Below are 20,493 nucleotides of genomic sequence, written 5' to 3'. Positions count from 1 at the left end.
ATGTATACAATTATATAAGTAGGTTGAGAGAACAGATATAATGTACCTAGCAAAATTATATGCGTTGATACAATTAGATTGAACAAACATATATAATATGTCCAACGAAATTGTATATGCTGACACAACTAGATTAAACAAATAGATACAACTTTATAACAATATCTAATAAATAAATACAACTCCAAAACGATAGCTATAAATAGTAAATAAATAAAATATAGCTACTAATAATAATTTTGCTCCAAACTATAATTAATGAAAATTTTCACTTTGATAGAAAAACAGAGAAATTATTTACAAAATATTACTCAAACCAAATCCTTTCTAGCCCAATGATATTCAACTAAAGGCCCCAATATGAAACCCAAATGAAAACAGGCTTAAGCTCAAATGACGAATAGACATCCCAACTCCGACCTCGATCTGAGATCGATTCAAAACTCTGACTCCGATATTTGACTTAGACAAAATAAAATGAAAAATACTACCTTATTTCTACTTTGCAAGATAAACATTTTGTATTTAATAGAGCCTTTGCTCAAAAAAAAAATGTAATCAAAGCACGAAAGTAAAAAAAGAAAAAGAGACAATAAAACATCAATATACAAATTAAGTTCAACAACAAATATTAATATACATTTAAAGAAAACGAAACTACAACAACAAATACATACAGTATAATTTCACTAGTGACTTGAAAAATATAGTATATATATATCTAATTTTTTTCTTACCTCGAATCAAAACAGATGAAAAAGAAAATAGCAATAACGAATAAAAACAACAACAAAAAAAAAACTACGCGATACATAAGTCCTACTACGAGTATTACAACAACACTAAACTACCAGTTAATCTTTTATTCTAATTCTCAACCTCCTTACCGTCTTGTCTAAACTTATGCTCTCAATTTGCTGAAGCTATGCCATATTCTATCTAATAACATCTTTGGTGGACTGGGGTATCCATCTGGAACCGGGCATCCATCTTCGCTGGTAACCGTTGGATCAGTTCCACGTGTCGCCATCTATTTGGTTCAATAAAACAATACTGTGTGTGTATTTTCACATTAATCGCCGCCTCTTTCATTGTTCTTCTCTTTGGAATTCTCTAGAAGCCGGAGTTTCACCGGAGAATCGGAAATGGCGTTAATAGCTCGAAACGTGAAACGTCTCACCGGAACCGCGCCGTTCCTTCAAAGAGCGGCGACGATCCACACGACACTCCCATCTTTGTCACAGCAACCTGCCTCTTCTCCGGCCACTTACGGTGGCGCACAGCCTCCGTCCATGACGTCGCCAGCAGGTATATCTAAACCGGCGGAGTATGTTATATCTAAGGTCGACGATCTGATGAATTGGGCTCGTCGTGGGTCCATTTGGCCCATGACATTTGGATTGGCTTGTTGCGCTGTGGAAATGATGCACGCCGGAGCTGCACGTTACGATTTTGATCGATTTGGTATTATCTTCAGACCTAGCCCTAGACAATCCGATGTTATGATTGTTGCTGGTACACTTACCAACAAAATGGCCCCTGCTCTTCGCAAGTATGTATAAATTCTCACAATTACCCCTCTTTTTCCGTTTGTACTATGTATCTGTTTATGATATCTATTTGTCTATGTTTGGATTCCATTTTTCCCGTAGAGGCTTTGATATAAGCACATTTAGGGAAATCTGATTGCCGGCAGTGTTTTTTGTTTTTTTGTATTATCGTGAGATCAATGATTATGTCTTGGCTTTATGAAACTCTATTTCATTCTGCTCTGGTGGGATGCTTTCCCTCGGGTGCAACAAATGGTGGATAACATGATTTTATTTAATCCGATTATTTGGTTGTTGCTTTCTTCTCTGGTATAGTTTGAGAAAGGTATTCGGCAGTCTTAATTAGAACTGTTCTTTTGGCGGTGTTGATGGATTTTGGTGTAGTAATAAAAAAACAGAGGTCGTGGAGCACTGTAGCTATATAATGTGTAGGAGAATAATATGAGATTTGGAGGAAACTTCACCTGTTCACCACGCTTTGAATGTTATTGGTAGAATGTTTTAGTAGGACTCAGAATGAACATAGGTCACAGGAGCAACATAGATCTTCACGAAGTGGGATGACAATCAGAATAATCTTGTATGTGAATTGTGACATAATGCAACATGTGGTTCGCCAGGTTTCTTTAAAGTTTTCCTTTTAACCTTCTCTAAGGAACCCTAATTAAAGTACCTGTGGAGTTTTTGTGAAAACTGCTTAAGAATTTGTCTCCAATATTCTAACACTCAAAAGTGCTGAATTATCGCACTGCATCTTTTAATGACTGTTCATGTTAGTTATCGAAAAATGAGCCTTCCCCTATTTAAAAATTCTTGTTGGTTAAATAAGGTGTCAAAGTTGAGCATTTAAATTTGGTGTTCCAAGTAAGTAGTGTATCTGGTATCGGGATGAGAAATTTGCAGATTGTTAGGAAGATAGCCGTCCAATATAACCCAGACCCCCACATATTGGATTTCCCTAGGTATGTTGTTGTTTATGTAACCATTCAATATAATGAAGACAAGAATTTGCTTATAAATGTTACCAACAAGTTTTGTGCTGGTGTAATGGCTATAGTTTTCCCTCTGACTACTGGTGTCGTTTTTGTTTTGTCCCAATGGTCAGGTTAGTATATCACCATTTTGCTTGTGTTCTAATTCCTTTTCTGTTCTAGCACCCCAGCAAGTCGCATCTAGTTCCAGGCATGACCCTGCTGAAGTCCCACAATATCTAAAAATAGTTGTTGAGCTGTCCATAGAGCAGTTTAGAAACAAGTGACTAATATTTTATATTCACTTCTTTCTATAGGTTAATGTGTTTGTTGTGCTACTGTCTTCGATCATCTTTTGATCTTTACTTCAGCGATAGCTTTTAATTCTTCTTCGGTTGTGACTGACTGTTCATCTGTATGTTGACATTTGTTTTGAGGTGGTAACAATTTTTGTAAATTCAAAGGCACAAATGATGTGCTGGCAATAATTACAAAGATTGGATCCATAAAGAAGCATCAGAATATAATTTTCTTCTTACAATGTTCTTACAGAACGTCTAATATAGCTACCAAGTCTTTTATGTATTCTAATTTACACCAAAAATGGATAAAACAAGAAGCAATTCATTTTTATCTTCTAGATCAGTTACCTTGCCTTTAAGACATTTTGAGTTCCTTTCTTTACATATAGTCCACCATATGTATCAGGGATTATGCCTAGTTTATTTTCCTGACCCACTGATCTACTCTGTTTGGTCTAAGCGATCCAACATGACAACAGCCTCCTGGTACTTTTTGGCATTGTCCAGGCTAGCCCCGATAATGCTAAAAATATATTCCAGAGTTTGTACAATCACCCTGCAATGTAAAAACAGACAATTGATAATTTCTGCCTCTTTTCCAAAGAAATGGTATCTAGAGCAAAGTTGTATTCTCCTCTTCATCAGCTCTTCTTGCTTTTAGTAGGCCTCTCAGTCTCAGACTACTAACCGAACAGAATATGCCACTTTGTAGGGGCTTTTAACTCTCCATATATCCTTCTGGGGCTACAGTTCGGTTGAAATATTGGTCTGATTAAGGAGCTGTTCAGCCAGGAGAATTATTCAGTTTTTTTCTGGAATAATTTTTCACTTTATTTCAAAGATTAGTGTTTCGTTATAAGATTTCCAAATCCAACTTGGAGTTGGATTCCAAATTTGAGAAGTGTTGTATACATGTTTTCCAACTCTATCTTTATAAATTTCAATTGAAGTGCTCTCTTCTCTCCTTCGCCAAAAGTATAATGAAACACAACTCCATCTTCAATTCCAACTTCATAAATTCCAAATAAAGTGAAAAATACATGAAATCTATGGCCATACGCCTACTAAGAATCTGATAGGAATTTTTGATAGAGAATCTTCCAGAGTTGTGTCCTAGCCACCATACCTTGTCATCATTCTGATTAACTTCAGTGAATTTGTTGGTGTGTTATAGAAATCAACAATTCTAGTGATCTCTCAATCATTCAATAGTCTCCTATGATTCCACACTTGACTAGACCAAATTTCAGTTAATGTTGCCTTCTATTGCTGAAATATAGTGAAAAATGTCCAGGTATATTGTTATATTGTATTCAAAGCACCCTGTTCCAATCAGTTGTCCTTCCAGGTAGATGTATTCAGCCCATTTTTCACTCTAGCTGATTTTGTTGCTGAAAATTTGCCAAAGAATTCTAATAGCCTTCCAAACTATGCAGTGATCTCCTCTTTTTGACCACTTCTTTTGTTTTTTCAGGGGCCTTCCTCACCATATTTATCTTTAATTACTATCCTCCATAGTGAATGTTCTTCATCTGTGTATCTCCAAAGTCATTTCATTAGAAAGCTTTGATTTTGTTTTCTCATATTTTTTATCTCCAAGCTTCCATGTTACTTGCTTCGAGTAACAACTTTCCATTGGGCTAAAGGGAACCCTTTTCTTTCTCTGTTCCATTGCCATAGAAAGTTCCCCCTTTAGGTATCTATCCGTTCTCTTCCCTATTTTTGGAGTGATGGGAAACAAAGACATCATGTAGGTTGGGAGAGCATCCAATACACTATTAATGCATCACTAAACTGCATCCTAGAGAAAAGTATTGGTTTTTGCCACCTTGGCAGCCTCTTTCACATCTCTCGAACACCCCATTCCATATATCAATGGACCTGCATTTATCCCCCCAGGGGAATTCCCATATAAATACAGAGTAAAAATTTTCTCCTCCAAGAATTCCAACAAGTTACTGAATCTGTTAGACTTCATTAATTAGGATAAGTTGAACTTTTCCTCCAGCGAATGTGAAGCCTAGATATCCCTTCAAAGATCTACTTCTGCATCACACAAAATAATAACATCATCTGCGTAAAGGAGGTGGTTGATCTCCATGCTCCCTCTTCTCCTTGTCTATTGTTTACCTTGAAACCCTTGAACCAGATGTGCTGGTGGGCTGTTTGAAGCATGTTGTTCAGTGACTTCAGTCCTTCCATAGCTAAAATGAAGAGAAAAAGGGATAGAGGATCTCCCTGCCTCAAAAACTCCATGTGATGTGGACAAACCTTCCGGTGACCCATTGATCAATTTTGAGAATCTGGTTGTGCTTATGCAGAATCTAATCCATTTTGTACCTAACCTCATTTTTTAAAACATATTTATCATGAAATTCTAATTCACATGGTCAAAAGCTTTTTTAATGTCTAGTTTGCACAAGATTCCTGGCTTCTTTTCCTTTGTTCTGGAATCAACACATTCATTAGAATAAGGGAAACATCCTTCATCCAGTATTTGTCTGCCTTTTAGGAATGTCATTTGATGTTTTTAATCACTTTGGAGATCACTGATTTTAGCCGTTCAGTCAGAGGTTTGGGGATATCTTGTAAACACTACCTATTAGACTGATAGGCCTAATATCCCTCAGCTCTTTTGCATCATTTTTCTTTGGAATCAAAGCTATGTAAGTAACATTTAAACTCTCTTTCAAGTAGTCGTGGCGATGGAAATTCTTGACAGTTTGCATCAAAATCACCCTTAATAGTATTGTAGCATTAGGAATAAAATCCCAAGCTAAAATCTATGTTGCTCAGGCTCTTAAAAATGTAAAGTCTGAGCAAAAGTAGTGCACTTTTGGAGGATCCAACATGGCTGTGGCCACATTTTGGAGAGTCTGAGCAACATAGGCTAAAACCATCAGGCCAGGCTTTTATCAATGCCAGAGTTTTTTATTATCTAGAACTTCCTACTCCTCAAAAGGTCTTTGAAGCCGGTTATTTTCTTGTTCAATGGTATCTTAGGACCAACAATCATGTTGAACTCTGGTCTCCAGGTCTCTTGTTAAGTAAAAAACTGCTGATAGAACCTCACTATCTCCCTGTTTATTGTGGTTGGATCTTTTGGTGTTGCTGCTGATCTGCTGTCAAGCTGACGTGATTTTTTCTTTTACCTAAAAAGTCGCGGTGTTATAATTATTAAAAATCACCCTCGAGTGATGTTAATGGCTTTCCCTGTTCGAAACTATCTGGACCCTTCAAAATTGTACCTGTGTGCTCAAACAATTATCAAATATTTTGTTGGAATTTTTCACCCATTATGTTGAGGAAGCCTTCCTATTTTTGCTTTTCTGATCTTTTACTTGCTCACCCTCTTCATTGCCAGTTCTCTTTTAGACCTTTCAATTTATCATTCTAAAGTTGTGCGCCTTTCCTCATCTGATCAAGTGTCTCACCTAAATTCTCCAAAGTTCTTTTACTTTATTCCGCTGCAGGTTCGTCTCTAGTGTATTTAGCCTGAATCTTACAGTCATTTACTTTCTAGATTTTCTTCTATGTTTGCAAGGAAATCTTGTATACCTGTCAGTCTGTCGCCAGTCTTAATCTGGTAATTAATGACTTGAACAGCTCACAATCGGCTAGACCTCCCTTCACCGAAAAATCAGAAAAGTTAAAAGGAGAATGTCAATTAATTGCTCTAATATATGGGGTACCCTTTTGTTTTAATGAGTCAAAATATTAACCCATATTGCTTTTTTTTAAAAAAAAAATATTATTTTTATTGCAGGGTCTATGATCAAATGCCCGAGCCAAGGTGGGTCATTTCCATGGGGAGCTGTGCAAACGGTGGAGGGTACTACCATTACTCATACGCTGTCGTTCGAGGCTGTGACAGGATCGTCCCTGTTGACATTTATGTTCCAGGTTGCCCACCTACTGCTGAGGCTCTTCTGTACGGAATTCTTCAACTGCAGAAGAAGATAAATAGGCGCAAGGATTTGCTTATGTGGTGGACTCAATAAGAGCCTTATATTTATGTTTCCATCGATCTGTATGGAAATAAACCTATGGCCAAGTACCCTCCATGGAAGAGAGATCTTCTTGTTTTTTCTTTTGGCTGAATCTTATGGCTCTCTCTGGACCTTGTATGTTTCTTTTGTATGTTAATCTGGTATTTAGTGGTATTGTCTTAAGCTTTTTTTATAGTTGATATATCTCAATAAAGCTGCTGTGCATCCTCTATAAACTGAGGAATGGATTCAGATAATTTGATTGTGAAGTGTAACTGATAGATTGAGAAGTCTTGTGCATCTAATATATTGTTGAACTTGAACCTATACACGATATAGTCACAGTTTGGATGTTTTATACCTTTCTACCGCATAAAAAAGAAGAGATATAGTCACAGTTTGGATGTTTTATACCTCTGCCACATAAAAAAGGAGTTAAGTTTTGTATACATCTTACCCTTGAGCGGAGAGTATATTGGAAATAGCCAGCTATGAGGACTTCAAACTCGCAGTATGAAGCTTTTAGAGTGCCCACAAATTAAATGCTCATCAATTAATCATCCTTCTCAGAATCTTCAACTACTGTTATAGTACTTGCTTTTTAAAAAATTGTTTGTTTTAATTTGACTCGAGATGAAATTAAGAAAATAAAAAAGATGGTGTTATTTTGTGGTCTTAAAATTAAAATTATGTGCTGTACTAAAATATCTTTTGAAATAATTTGTTTGTTTTAAATTATGTTGTGTAAGATATCATTTCTCCCATTTTTTTTATTTGATATGTTTTATATAAATATGATAAAGATTATTTTTATTAGGTGTGTAAAATTATATAAAACAAAGAAAGAAACTGAACTTACTAATAATTGGATGTAACTAATGGACTTATGAAAAACTGAGATAATTTTGAATTTTTGATTTGTGACATATAAGTTCCATAAAAAGCATCTTTCGCCTTTTGAAAACAATGATTATCATTTAATAGCTCGTCACCAATGGACTCACAAAATTTGAGTTCAAACAAAGTCGGTTCAGACATATTATAGAAAATTCATTAACTAATACACACGAAAAACAGAAATAATCCTAAATTCCTGTTTTGGACACAGATTCCAAAAAAAGCAACTTTCGCTTTTCAAAAGCAATGAGTGTCATTTAATAGGTTATCTATCACCAATGGACTCGTAAAATTTGAGCTCAAAGGGAGTCGTTCACTCATATTATAGAAAATTTATGGATTAATACACACAAAATTTAAGCTCAAACAGAATCAGTCACATATATTTTGACATTTCCAGCTCATGAAACCCCAATTAATGAATACAATAATTTTTTGTGTGTATTAATACATGCCAATTTTTCTAAATATATTTGACGGACTCTAATTGACATGAAATTTGGTAGGTACATTGAAAACGAGCCAGTATCAAATGAATATGATCATTAGGGTTGGGCGTGGTGGGCTTACCCAAGGTTGGAGTTGGGTCAGGTGGCCCAAGTGAAAACATGGGTTTTTTGATCCCTAAAGTGGGGCGGACCGCAAGAAAGAAAGAAAAAAAAAATATCCTAAACTTTGTTCATCTTACCAGGTATCTCATCTCATAGTTGCAGTTTTTTTTATTCCCTGCTGCTGTAAGCTAATGATTTGATTGGATTCTATTAAATCTGATTTACTTGAAGTTGATTTGAGATTGATTTAGGGAAATGGGATATAGCTATTTTGTTGTTTCAATGAGTTATCTCGAATTTACATGTTGAAAATGATTAGCTAGACAATCCATGTTATTGAGTTTTTGGTGAGGGTTTTGGGTAGGGAATCCTACCATTTGTTACACGGGGTATGTGCCACCTTCCCCTTCCATTAACAACAGGTACCAGTAACTCTATCCAACAAAGATACGACACATGGGAAGAAATCCCAGCATTCCATGATGTCGAAACTGTCTGATGTTATTACTTTTCACTTGATGTGATGTTCAAGCATGGACTACCATTTGACTTGCTTATTATGTATAAATTTAGGGAAATACATAAATTTATTGATTTTATAGTAAGTGATGGTATCTCAGTCACCTCCACATGTATGTCTTAGTCTATGCAAGTATTCATCCAACTGTTGTGCCAAATGAGAAAAAAAAGAAGGTGGTTTTTTCAGATTTTGGTTTTTTCCAGTTCAAGCACCTAAGTCCATATTTGAGTGGTAAAAAATTGAAATTCTATTTGTCTTCTCTTGATATGTGTGAAGATCATTCACTTGATTGCATTGCTTCTATTGGAAAATGAACAAAAGAACAATGTTCTACTTTGACATACCAATAACCCAAAAGATCGAATCGATAACTCCTCTTTTTGTTAGCTTTTCAGATACTTCACAAGTTTTTTCATCTTTCTACCAGGAGGATCATGCTGCGACGACTTCATCACAACTTGTGTGGTAGAACAATGATATTTACCCGAAAGTATAGTTCTAACAAAACAATGGAAGTTAAACTCGATCCACTGACAAGACTTTGTAAAATTATGATGTCTTGCCCAAAATTGGGCCTTGACACAGAGCTTGACCAAAGTGGGATTAGGGTTTCACCGGAGATGGTTGAGGATGTCCTTAAGAGATTTGACAATGCTGGAATGCTTGCACATCGTTTCTTTGAATGGGCTGGTAAGCAACATAATTATGAGCATAGTACTAGAGCCTACCACTCCATGATTGGTTCTCTCGCGAAGATAAGGCAATATCAGATGATGTGGGATCTTGTAAACGTGATGAAAACCAAGGGAATGCTTAATATTGAGACATTTTGCATAATCATGAGAAAATATTCTAGGGCTCAAAAGGTAGAGGAGACTGTATACACTTTCCATATCATGAACAAGTTCGATGTGCCCCCCAACCTAGCCGCTTTTAACGGCTTATTGAGTGCTCTATGCAAATCGAAAAATGTGGGAAAAGCTCAGGAGATTTTCGATAGTAAGAAGAATGAATTTATTCCTGATTCAAAAACATATAGCATATTGATTGAGGGGTGGGGAAGGGCTCCCAATCTGCCTAAGGCAAGGGAAGTTTATAGGGAAATGATTGAGGTGGGCTGTAATCCGGACATTGTGACTTATGGGATCATGGTTGACATACTTTGCAAGGCCGGCAGGGTTGATGAGGCTGTTGAAATTGTCAAGGAGATGGAGTTCAGTGGTTGTAGGCCAACATCCTTTATTTATAGTGTTTTAGTCCATACATATGGGCTAGAAAACCGGATTGAAGATGCGATAGATACATTCCTTGAAATGGAAAAAAATGGAGTTGAGGCTGATGTAGCTGTATATAACTCACTAATTAGTGCTTTCTGTAAGGTAAATAAGTTTCAAAATGTCTATAGGGTTCTAAATGACATGCAATTCAAGGGGGTGACTCCCAATGCAAGGACCTGCAACATTATTCTCAGTGGCTTGATTGCTCGAGGTGAGACTGATGATGCTTTTAAGGTTTTCCGCAGGATGCTCAAAATTTGTGATCCTGATGCAGACACGTATACTATGATGATAAAGATGTTTAGTGAGAGGAATGAGATGAATATGGCTCGTAAAGTGTGGAAATATATGAAACGCAAGCAATTTGTTCCGAGCATGCATACTTTTTCTTCACTTATCAATGGATTGTGCGATGATGCTGATGCCCCTGGTGCAAGTGTGTTGATGGAAGAGATGATAGAGAAAGGAATGCGACCTGGTAGGATGACATTTGAAAAATTAAGGAAACTACTTCTCAAGGAAGAGAGAGAAGATGTACTTGAATTCCTTCAGGAAAAACTAAATCTTATGGTCAGGGAGCCCTTGTCTGATTAAGAAACCATTTAGATGAGGTATTTCTGATGATTCGTGATTATAATCTGCTGTTGTTGAATCTGATCTCTAGAGTCAGAATATCTAAGTGTCTTGTACTGTTTGAGCAACGGATAAAGATGTACAGGTCACATAACAACTGAGCTTGCTAAGGACTTAACTTCATCAGTGAGACTCATTTGGAGCACTTTTTTACGTTGGGAAATGAGGCCAGTCCTTGTTAGATACTAGAGTTTGGAAAAGGTGTAGAGCATAGTGTATCTCTTAGCTTCTCATTGTTATCTTGCTTAAACTTGGCTTTCTCTAACTTCAATACTTCTTCTGGATGCAGTTAGTTGCTTTCTGTTTTCTGTTAATTAGTAAAGGAAACTTAAGCAAGTGAAAGATGGTTGATACAAGTGGGAAAAAAGCCAAGCAGCTTTACAATCAAGGTCAGAACTCATGCAGCCATGTAAATAGTTTTGTTGTCTTCAATCTGTAAGTGCATCAAAATATTAAAATGAAGAATTAATTTGTTAATGCATTTGTCTAGCACTGTGTATTTGGCGGGTTATTATTAGTACTCAGGCGTTGATGTCACTTATCTGCTTCTATTCGCTATTTCTGCCTTGTGCTTATGAAAAAAAGAAAAAGACCATCTGATGTCTAGTTAAGACTTGGGCATAAGAAATGAAGCTTCATCTACTATTTAAGGTATTTGTTTTGAATGGTCTATAATTGATGTATTTGTGATTCTCTTTGGGGAGCTCTCTTAAATTAGTTTCTTTTCTCCTGAAGACATGTACCTATTTACCGCTTTTCTTAATTGTGCAAGGCACTTGTTTTACTATCCCCTCACCACTTCTTGTTCTTCGGCGTCCCCAAACTCAGTTTCTGCTGCTGCAAACTCTGTTTTTTCATGTGTCCTTTTCGGGTATTTTCATTATTTTTCTGTCCAGGGTCCTCGATCTGCATACATGAGCTGGTTTGGTGCCTCCTGGAAAGAACTAATTGAAGAGGTGAAAGAATGCTAATGCTTCATCTAAGGTATACTCCTGCTGTAACTTTTTTCTTCTACAGTGTTGGCACAATTGATGTAGTATTTGTTTAAGTTTTTTAAGTGTGTAACCAACTCATCTAAATGCTTAAATTGTTAGAGAAGTTACACATTTATTTTCTTAATTATATTCTCAACACGCCCCTCGCGTGCAAGCCTGATTCATTTTTCATGGGTCATGCATGTGATGGGAAATCTCTAAGTTTTATCCCAGTCTCAGCTTTGACGGCTTGGTATATTTGCCAGATCTTTTCCTTTATTTGCTTGATTAAAAATGTTTCTATTGTACTGTTAGATCATGCATTAAAAGAAGGTTCTTGTCACTTGATCGTGGTTGTAATCTTTCATGTTTTTGTCAATTGGATAGGGGTTATGTCAACTCTTTCCTCACATCAATCAGGATTCATGATTCCCATGCAAGCACCTTGAAATGTAAGTCGACAAGAAGCAGCATGAGCACAAGCATCACTAGATGCCCAGGTTTGAAAATGAGCTAGCGCACGGACATTCCAGAACGTTAGTTTGAGGGATTCTTAGATGGAGGATCCATTTTCTTTGTGCAGCATTAACTTCTGTATACTCAAAAGTTTTAGTTTTCATTTTGAAGAACCAGAAAAATTTCGAGTACCAATGAAACCCAACAAATCGTTCGATACTCAATGAATAATTGTGTAAGGTTTGTTATGTCTCGTCTCAGTTGTTAAGTTTGGTATACATGTATGATTATCCTTTATGAAACCAAGATGTGGGAGTTGTGTTTTCGCTATAAATTTTTTTATGGTAGGACACGGCATAACTTGTTTTGCCACACCCCTATACGATTTATTTACGTTGGTAAAAAGTTGACCTAACCAAATTATGGCATAATTCATTTGCAAAACTTCATGACAAGTCAGATTCACTTCATTCAACATGTACCAAGATAGTGGAAAAAGATGTCTACGAAGTGAATAAACAGTTCGTTCAACCACAGTTATCAAACAGATTTGTCTCAATCTTCCTATACAAAGGTGTTATTTTTCATTATGAAAAAGTTAAGATATACTCATTGTAACTAGGTTGGGATTGTATAGAGGATATAGCCAAGTGAACTCAAAATGCTTCCCACGTTCCATGCACTTGCATATTTCCATTCAAAAAATGGCAAGGACGCATGGTATTGGGTGGGTATTTCACACAACGGGTAAAGGAGCTCAATCAAGCAACTCTACACGTCATTTGTCCAGGAGAGAAGTAAAACCAATTAGACAGCAGAGAGAGACAGAAGAGCATAAGAAGCAATCTGAAGAAGAGCTTGGGGAAATAGCACGGTAACCAACACACGTTGATATACCAACACTAATCACAGTGAAAACACTATAGATCCAGTCAAACAGTTTACCAGCTTTCACATAAATTTCTAAAAAGAGCTATTCTGAAGAAGCCTGAAAGACAATTGGGCATCCATAACAATGGTTTTCTTCATGGAAATAACCATCTAAAGCTCGTGCAAGTAATTCGTGTTCAATGTACATCGAAAGCTAACACTCCCATCCTCAGCAGTTAGCAACTTACACATTGACAGTGCAAAACAGTTATACTTCCCTTTCTATGTACCAGGCAACACACACTAGTGGAATGGAGGATCTACTTCACTATCTTAAAAGTGGCACGAGGTTTGGAAATCATCACTGGACACTCCCCCTTCTCATCATACTCAGCAAACTCATCTCCGGACAAATCAATGCCTGTAAATATCGTTCCCTCAAGCTGCATTAAGTGAATCAAATTAGAACTGGCTCGACATTTCCCATAACACAAAAACCTAAGAATTGGACATAGAACCTAAGAACTGCAAATCTCTTCAGCAACCAAAAATTATTACGAAGACATCTGACCAATAAGTTGCTTACACATGCCACAGAGAAATCAATTCGAAAAAAATGAATGTTATCCTAATCGTTTTGTATGTTACCTGACAAAATCAGACAAGTTTATACCCATATAATTCAAGGAGAGCAAATACAAAGACATACCATAATATTTATGTTCATGAGATAGTCTATATAAGCAAGTATTGATAGCACTACAACAGGTTTAGTTTTCCTGTCAACTGCAGAACAGGAAGAAGTGTAACTAGTGTAAACCTTACTGTGGGTTAACCCACTGCGCCTATTGCTGGCAGAAGCATATAGTACCATAAAAAAATTGATAAATATTTATTCTGTTAAATCTAATAAAAGATATGCGTAGTAGAGTGGATTCTGGGTGAGGGTATCAAGAAGAAACAAGCTTCTAGAATTAGGTCCAAAGCATCCTTGGAAAGGAAACTTCACAAGTTAATAACCTAAAGAACAAGACATTATACAGTGGCTCACTGGTGATTTTCAGATGCTTCACAAAGATGACGCATGGAGGCGAACCTCCTGTTTATCTACATGTCTATAACTCAACATGAGAAGATGGCCCAATTCAGCAACATCATAAGCACCACAATTCAGTTACTTAAGCTGAAAGCGCTGAAATGGGCTAAAAAGTGGTCAAAACCAACTCGGCCAATTCTTACTAAGCTTTAATTGCTTAATTTGTTCTTTTATAGTTTTCTAGTACCTAATAAAATTATAGTTTTCCTTTAATATAGCTATATATAACATATCAAATAAAATAAGAAGTCTTTTAGAAAATATTTGACAAGATATCTCATGGGCCAATTTGGGCTAAATATTAGCCCAAATTTTGATGGGCTGAGCTAAAAATGTGCGGGCCAATAATCAGCCCAAACTTGGGCAGGTTGGGCGGATTATGATTTCATGGGCTAATCTTGCCACCTCTAGAGCATATAAGCAGAATGTATTCTCCTAGAAGTTAATTAGGAGATACATTACCTCGTTAAAGAAACTAGAAATATATTCAAAGAACCTCAACATCAGCTCAGAAACACATGGGGAATTAATGGGGCAAAGAAATCTTATGCCTAAATTTAATATTTCGACAATTTTTTTATAACAAATATTTTCTTTAATTTTAAGAAACACCAAAGCAGAAAGCAAGGAAAGAGCTTACAGATTCAGCTTTCCATTCTCCTCGGAACACATAATCCAGAGGCTCAAAACCCCTGCACTCAAATAACATCAAAGGTGCAGATTTTCCAGCTTCACTATCAGCGTGAGTCAGAGCACGGCCGCGGCCAGTGATCATGGTTACTGTACCATCCCTGCTACAGAACTTACACTGGAAGCAAAAGTCACAAAATTCTTAGTAATCAATCAAGTCTAATAGCAGCATCAAGAGCTGTAAAATAGCAATAAGACATCAAAGGGGAAAAAAAACCAAAAACGAAGGTAACAATTAAGGTTCAAAACAGACTTTAAGGATATCGAAGTTATTCAACATATACCCCTTCTCACCTCAATCCTTATTAACTCCTTAATCCTTATCTCACCTCAAATTTCAAGCGGTCACAGTGATATAAATTCAGAGTGTACTCTGTGTTTTCATATCTAAACTAACACACATGAACTCAGATGTGCATATAGAAATATCTCTGACAAAGTATGTTATAGACTTATATCTTCACAGATGAGGAAACAGGAGGATAGGTCACCTTCTGGATAAGGTGGGTGTGGCCCTTGCCTATGGGAAGAGGAACAGTTTCAACCAAGCTCACATAAGTCTCCTTTTGGGTGATCTCGCCACAATTGCCACACTTCAGCTGCACAATTTAAAGAACAATAAGAAGTTTAATGGACTATGAAAAAGGTATTAACGTAGGACAGCATGATTTCATCACAGAGAAATAATTGGCAAAATTAACTTATGGAAGCAGTACAATCTCATATGTTCACACCTGAAAGGAAATTTCAGTAGTACTATATTGATAGAGAGTGCTACTACACATTAAAAATAAAATGACAGAAGGTTCACGTGAGATGGGGTAACACTTCGGAACGTCTTAAAATGGAAAAAGTGTCTAATAAATTAAAAAAAAGTTCGTATGAGATGGTGTGACATTTTGGAATGTCTCACAATGGAAAACGTGTCATATAAATTATAACAAGGTAAATAAGACTTCATACAGTGGAAATGACCCTATAAGATAAAAGAGAAGGCTGCCTTGGGATAAGAAACCTTCAACTACATAACAATAGCTTCTTATAAGTTACTTGGAGAAGGGTATCCAATCAAAATATGGACAAAGGCCATGGCACAACGGCACAGTTAATATTTCCAATTGCTAAAGTGTTTGGAAACACATCTTAAGCTGTGGGATTTGTTTGATAGGATTTTTGCAGTTAAAGAGGGAGATGGAAGAACACTATAGTTTTGGAAAGATGGATAGCTGGCATGTTTACACCACTGAAATTAAAGATTCTTGATCTATTCAGACTCAGTAACAACTCAAGCAATTATTGCTCAATTGAGTGAAGGAAATGCATGGAACTTAGGTTTAAGAAGTCCACTTTTCGATTGGGAAGTCAGCAGACTGGCTCTTTGCTTCAGAAATTGGACCAAGCCTTGTTGAGACCGGGGCAACCAACTCTATTAGTGAATAATTATATTTACTTGGAACAAAAAAACTCTTCATACAGAACACAAGAAAAATAGACAAAAATTCAGAAGCTAAGATGAGAGAGAGAGAGAGAGAGAGAGAGAGAGAGTTTGACAGAGAGAAATCAAGAAAATGAAGAATGAGAAGATAAAATTCGAATAAACTACCAGAAGAGCCGCAAACAAAAACCTATAGTGGCACACATCAATTAGCTCAATCACACCAACTTACATAGAAGCACATTAATGAATTGAAACAGAGGTCAAAAGCCTAAGTATGCATTTTATACACCTGAAAACAAGGAAATAGACAGAAAAACTGAAAAACTAAGTCACAACTATGAATGAATAAGATAGATAGTTTGAGATGAAATTGGAATGAGACTAGAAAGATCCCTAAACACACCTATCAAGCATGTTTGATTCAAGACAATCTCAATAGGAAAGGTTTCCAGTTTGTAAACAAGTGCTATCTATGTTTGGAAAAGATGGAAACTGTAAACCATTTGATATTGTACTGCACATAGCCACAGATCCTTGGAGCATGTTCCACTGTATTTTTTTGTTTAAAATGGGTCATGCCACAGACCATAGATGCACACTTGAGCTGGAGCTTGTCGAGAGTTGATAAAGCCATCAAAAGGATTTGGAGGAAGATACCTTCTGCTATCTTCTGGTCCATATGGAATGAAAGGAATAGGAGGTGTTTTGATGGAATCTCAATTCCAAATCACTCCCTCAAAACCAAGTGCTTTACTTTATCTTTTTGCTGGACTAATATGACTATTGTAATTAGCACTGATCAGTTGATGGATTTTGTAAGATCCCTTGTCTTAGATTGACACTGAAAAGGGATTCATTAGTTCTTCTGTTAAAGCTTTTTCCTTCCCTTGTAATTATGCATCTATTTGATGCTAGTTTGTGAATTAAACATCTTACTTTATCAACAATAACAAAAAGACACCTATAGAGGCACACGTCAATTAGCTCGATAACACCAAGAGTACAAAAAAAAGTAGTATGATAATCACAAAATTTGAGGTGGAAACAAGAATCCTGAACATAATATACATGCATCTATAACAGAACACGAGGATATCGAAATAAGAATTGAAAAGAATGGGAATAAATACATAGTTTAACAAACAAACCCATAAAACTGTATAGCAAGAAGAAGAAATTGGAATGAGCTACCAGAAGAGCCATACACAACACCTACAGAGGCATGCATCAATAAACTTGAAAGATGCATAGAGACGCAATAGAACAATTGCAAAGTTGGAAGTCAAGAGCGTAAATTCTTAAGACAACTACATGCACTTATACACATTAAACAAGGGAATAGACACAAAAATTGAAAACTAAGACGCAACTAGGAATAGATTGACAGATTACATGGAAAATGAAGAACAAGGTGAAATTGGACAGTGCACACGTAGAACCCTAAAAATAGCACATACGGAGACATGCATCAACAAGCTCAATAACACAGAACACATAGAGAGGCAATAGAGAAATTGCAAATTAGAGGTCGAAAACGTCAGACTTAAAATAACAGACAGACATTCCTACACTGAACGTAGAGAAATATACACAAAATTTGAAAAGCTAAGTTCAGAAGTAGGAATAGATTAGATAGCTTGACAAAGAAACTTTAAAGTATCAAGCTCAAGTAAAATGAAAGAATGAGCTACCAGAAAAGATCTAAAAGAATAACTAGAAGGCATCATCAATTAGATCAGCGATAAATCAAATAGAGAGACAGTAGAGTAATCATAAACCTCAAAGTAACGTACATTCTTTATACACAGAACACAAGGAAATATGCATGACAAATGAAGAAACTAAGTCCAACTATTAGAGATGTTACACCCCACTACTTTATCTACTAGATTAGATCTTATGATCATTTACTAGATTAGCTTGATAGTATTTATCAGTTATCTCATTTGGATAAATATCTTTAATGTAAGTAGCACTCTTAGAAAGTTAGCTACTTATTTCATGGATTTAAAGACAGCTTCATATTCAATACAAAATCATCTTTCATTTTCTGTACAAGTTTATACAGAATCTAGGAATAGTATAGATAGTTTGACAAAGAAAATCATGGAAATTAAGAACAAAATGATGAAACTGAAATGAGCTTCCTGGAGATCCAAAATGAATAGCTAGAAGGCATCCTCAGTTAGAACATGAATACGAAAGTAACACACATAAATATGTACAAACAAGGAATTAGACCCGAAAGTCATCATCATCATCATCAGAAGAAGAAACATAAAACTGAGACGCAACTAGGAAAATCATGAAAATGAAGAACATGAATACGAAATTGCAATGAGTTGCCTCAATAGCCCTAAATAACACCTAATGAGCAGAGACAATCCACTGTGTGAGTGTGTATTTTACTATAGAGTCAACATCAAATAGATCAATCTTAATAGAGAAATCACATAGACATGAAAATGAAATAAAATACCTACAAATTATAGAGGTGGATACCTTAAACAATTGGCTAAAAAGCATCATCAGTTATATCGATCTTCAAAGGAAAAATCATATAATACTGCAGTAGAATAATCGTAAGCCCTAAAATAAGTAAGGAATGTGAACACAGAAAAAATACTTAGACACAAAATTCGAGAAAAGAAACAAAGTTGCTAGTAGGAATAAAATAGATAGTTCGGCATAGAAAATCACGAAAATGAAGATAAAATCGCAGTGAGCTACCTGAATATCCCCAAATAAACACCTAACGAGCAGAGATGACCACTACGTGTGTGCATTTGCTATAGAGTCAACATCAATTCGATCAATCTTCATCCAGAAATCACATAAACGTTGAAAATGCAATAGAGTAACTACAAATTACAAAGGCGGATACCTTAAACAAATAGCTAGAAGGCATCATCAGTTATATTGATCTTCAAAGGAAAAATCACACTTAAAATAATCATAAACCCTAAAGTATGTAAAGGAAAATGAACACAGAACAAATAAATAGACACGAAATTCGAGAATAAAAAACAAGTTTCCACTAGGAATAAAATATATAGTTCGTCATAGAAAATCACCAAAATGATGAACATGAACATGAAATTGCAGTGAACTACCTGAATATCCCTAAATAAACCCCTATCGAGCAGATAAAATCCACTGCGTGTGTGTATTTACTATAGAATCAACATCAATCCGATCAATCTTCATCAAGAAATCGCATAGACATTCAAATGCAATGGAATAACTGAAAATTATAGAGGCCTTTAGGCAGATACCTTGAAGTGGTAACGGAAGTTATCATCATCGCAGCCGCCGTGCGGCTGAAGATCGGTGAGGTTCTCAAGCTCCGCCGTGATCATCAACAGGAAGTTCACCATTTTACTCTCTGCTCGCTGCTTCGAATCTACGCTTTATCTCTCAATGCGCTCTCTCTCTCTCTCTCAATATATATATATAGAATAGCAGAATGGAAAAAGCGTGTTGAGGAGGTAGATATTTATACCCTGTTGTTGGAGGGTAAAGGAGTAAATTACCCATTTTGCTTTCGGATAATGTATATAGGTTTCAATCATTTAGAAAACGAAAAAACGTCTAAAATATCCTCAAACTAGTGAAAATGGTACAAAAAATGTCCATCAATTTTTATCTATCTATTGGGCCTAAAATGACATTTTCTTTAACAAAAAAGGGCATGATGGCCATTTTTGTACCATTTTTAATAGTTCAACGGTATTTTAGGCCTTTTTCGTAATTAAAATTCTGTTAAATAAATTTTGACTTATAGTTAATTTTAAATAATAAAATTATAACCAATAGATGGTCACCACGTATTTAAAAAAAGTTATTCAAATTATTTTTGATTAAAATTTTGTTAAATAAATTTTAATTTATAATTAATTTTAAATAGTTAAATTATAACAAATAGATAGCCGCCACACGTTTAAAAAAATTATTCAAATTATTTAATTAAAATTTTTTAAATAAATTTTGATTTATATTTAATTTGTAACCAATAGATAGCCCACCACATGTTTTAAAAAATTATTCAAATTATTTAATTAAAATTATGTTAAAAAAATATTCAAAATTATTTAATTAAAATTATATTAAAGAAAATGTCATTTTTTGGAACTAAAGATGGATGATTATCATATAAAATTCTGAAAATTAATGTTTTTGACATTCACCTTTAGGTCCAAAAATGACCTTTTCTTTAACATAATTTTAATTAAATAATTTAAATATTTTTTTAAATACGTGGCGGTCATCTATGGGTTAT

The 20,493-nt window shown here is 35.5% G+C and overlaps 3 protein-coding genes across 6 annotated transcripts; 2 read left to right on the top strand and 1 right to left on the bottom strand.

Moving 5' to 3' along the window:
- The first annotated feature begins 1,055 nt into the window (after nt 1-1,055).
- LOC129904653 (NADH dehydrogenase [ubiquinone] iron-sulfur protein 7, mitochondrial) lies at nt 1,056-7,141 on the top strand. The gene is made up of 2 exons (XM_055980230.1): nt 1,056-1,552; nt 6,590-7,141. Exons 1-2 carry the CDS (start codon nt 1,146-1,148, stop codon nt 6,822-6,824), a joined length of 642 nt encoding a protein of 213 aa, XP_055836205.1. The 5' UTR covers nt 1,056-1,145; the 3' UTR covers nt 6,825-7,141.
- A 1,137-nt stretch (nt 7,142-8,278) lies between these two features.
- LOC129903106 (pentatricopeptide repeat-containing protein At1g77360, mitochondrial) lies at nt 8,279-12,368 on the top strand. Of its 4 annotated transcripts, none has more exons than XM_055978597.1 (6): nt 8,279-8,400; nt 9,208-10,668; nt 10,768-10,891; nt 10,980-11,079; nt 11,587-11,674; nt 12,052-12,368. In XM_055978597.1, exons 1-2 carry the CDS (start codon nt 8,318-8,320, stop codon nt 10,649-10,651), a joined length of 1,527 nt encoding a protein of 508 aa, XP_055834572.1. In that variant the 5' UTR covers nt 8,279-8,317; the 3' UTR covers nt 10,652-10,668; nt 10,768-10,891; nt 10,980-11,079; nt 11,587-11,674; nt 12,052-12,368. The 4 variants fall into 4 exon arrangements, with proteins under 4 accessions (XP_055834572.1, XP_055834570.1, XP_055834571.1 ...); XM_055978596.1 differs by having other exon boundaries at nt 8,280-8,400; nt 10,776-10,891; XM_055978595.1 differs by having other exon boundaries at nt 9,208-10,891.
- Nucleotides 12,369-12,952: 584 nt separating this feature from the next.
- LOC129903896 (uncharacterized) lies at nt 12,953-19,700 on the bottom strand. The gene is made up of 4 exons (XM_055979418.1): nt 19,490-19,700; nt 15,268-15,375; nt 14,727-14,894; nt 12,953-13,433 (listed from the first exon to the last, which is right to left on the bottom strand). Exons 1-4 carry the CDS (start codon nt 19,589-19,591, stop codon nt 13,311-13,313), a joined length of 501 nt encoding a protein of 166 aa, XP_055835393.1. The 5' UTR covers nt 19,592-19,700; the 3' UTR covers nt 12,953-13,310.
- Nucleotides 19,701-20,493: the final 793 nt, after the last annotated feature.

The sequence above is a fragment of the Solanum dulcamara genome, chromosome 9 (assembly GCF_947179165.1).
Source record: "Solanum dulcamara chromosome 9, daSolDulc1.2, whole genome shotgun sequence".
NCBI lineage: Eukaryota > Viridiplantae > Streptophyta > Magnoliopsida > Solanales > Solanaceae > Solanum > Solanum dulcamara.
This window is presented reverse-complemented; position numbering and strand designations above follow the sequence as displayed.

What these genes read in the sequence shown, in the direction of transcription:
- LOC129904653 (XM_055980230.1), top strand. Translation starts at nt 1,146, where the DNA reads ATGGCGTTAATAGCTCGAAACGTGAAACGTCTCACCGGAACCGCGCCG. An exon ending in ATGGCCCCTGCTCTTCGCAA is followed by an intron (nt 1,553 to 6,589) that starts GTATGTATAAAT and finishes TTTTTATTGCAG; the next exon opens with GGTCTATGATCAAATGCCCG.
- LOC129903106 (XM_055978597.1), top strand. Translation starts at nt 8,318, where the DNA reads ATGGGTTTTTTGATCCCTAAAGTGGGGCGGACCGCAAGAAAGAAAGAA. An exon ending in AACTTTGTTCATCTTACCAG is followed by an intron (nt 8,401 to 9,207) that starts GTATCTCATCTC and finishes TCTTTCTACCAG; the next exon opens with GAGGATCATGCTGCGACGAC.
- LOC129903896 (XM_055979418.1), bottom strand. Translation starts at nt 19,591, where the DNA reads ATGGTGAACTTCCTGTTGATGATCACGGCGGAGCTTGAGAACCTCACC. An exon ending in ACTTCCGTTACCACTTCAAG is followed by an intron (nt 15,376 to 19,489) that starts GTATCTGCCTAA and finishes TAAATTGTGCAG; the next exon opens with CTGAAGTGTGGCAATTGTGG. An exon ending in ACACCCACCTTATCCAGAAG is followed by an intron (nt 14,895 to 15,267) that starts GTGACCTATCCT and finishes TTTTGCTTCCAG; the next exon opens with TGTAAGTTCTGTAGCAGGGA.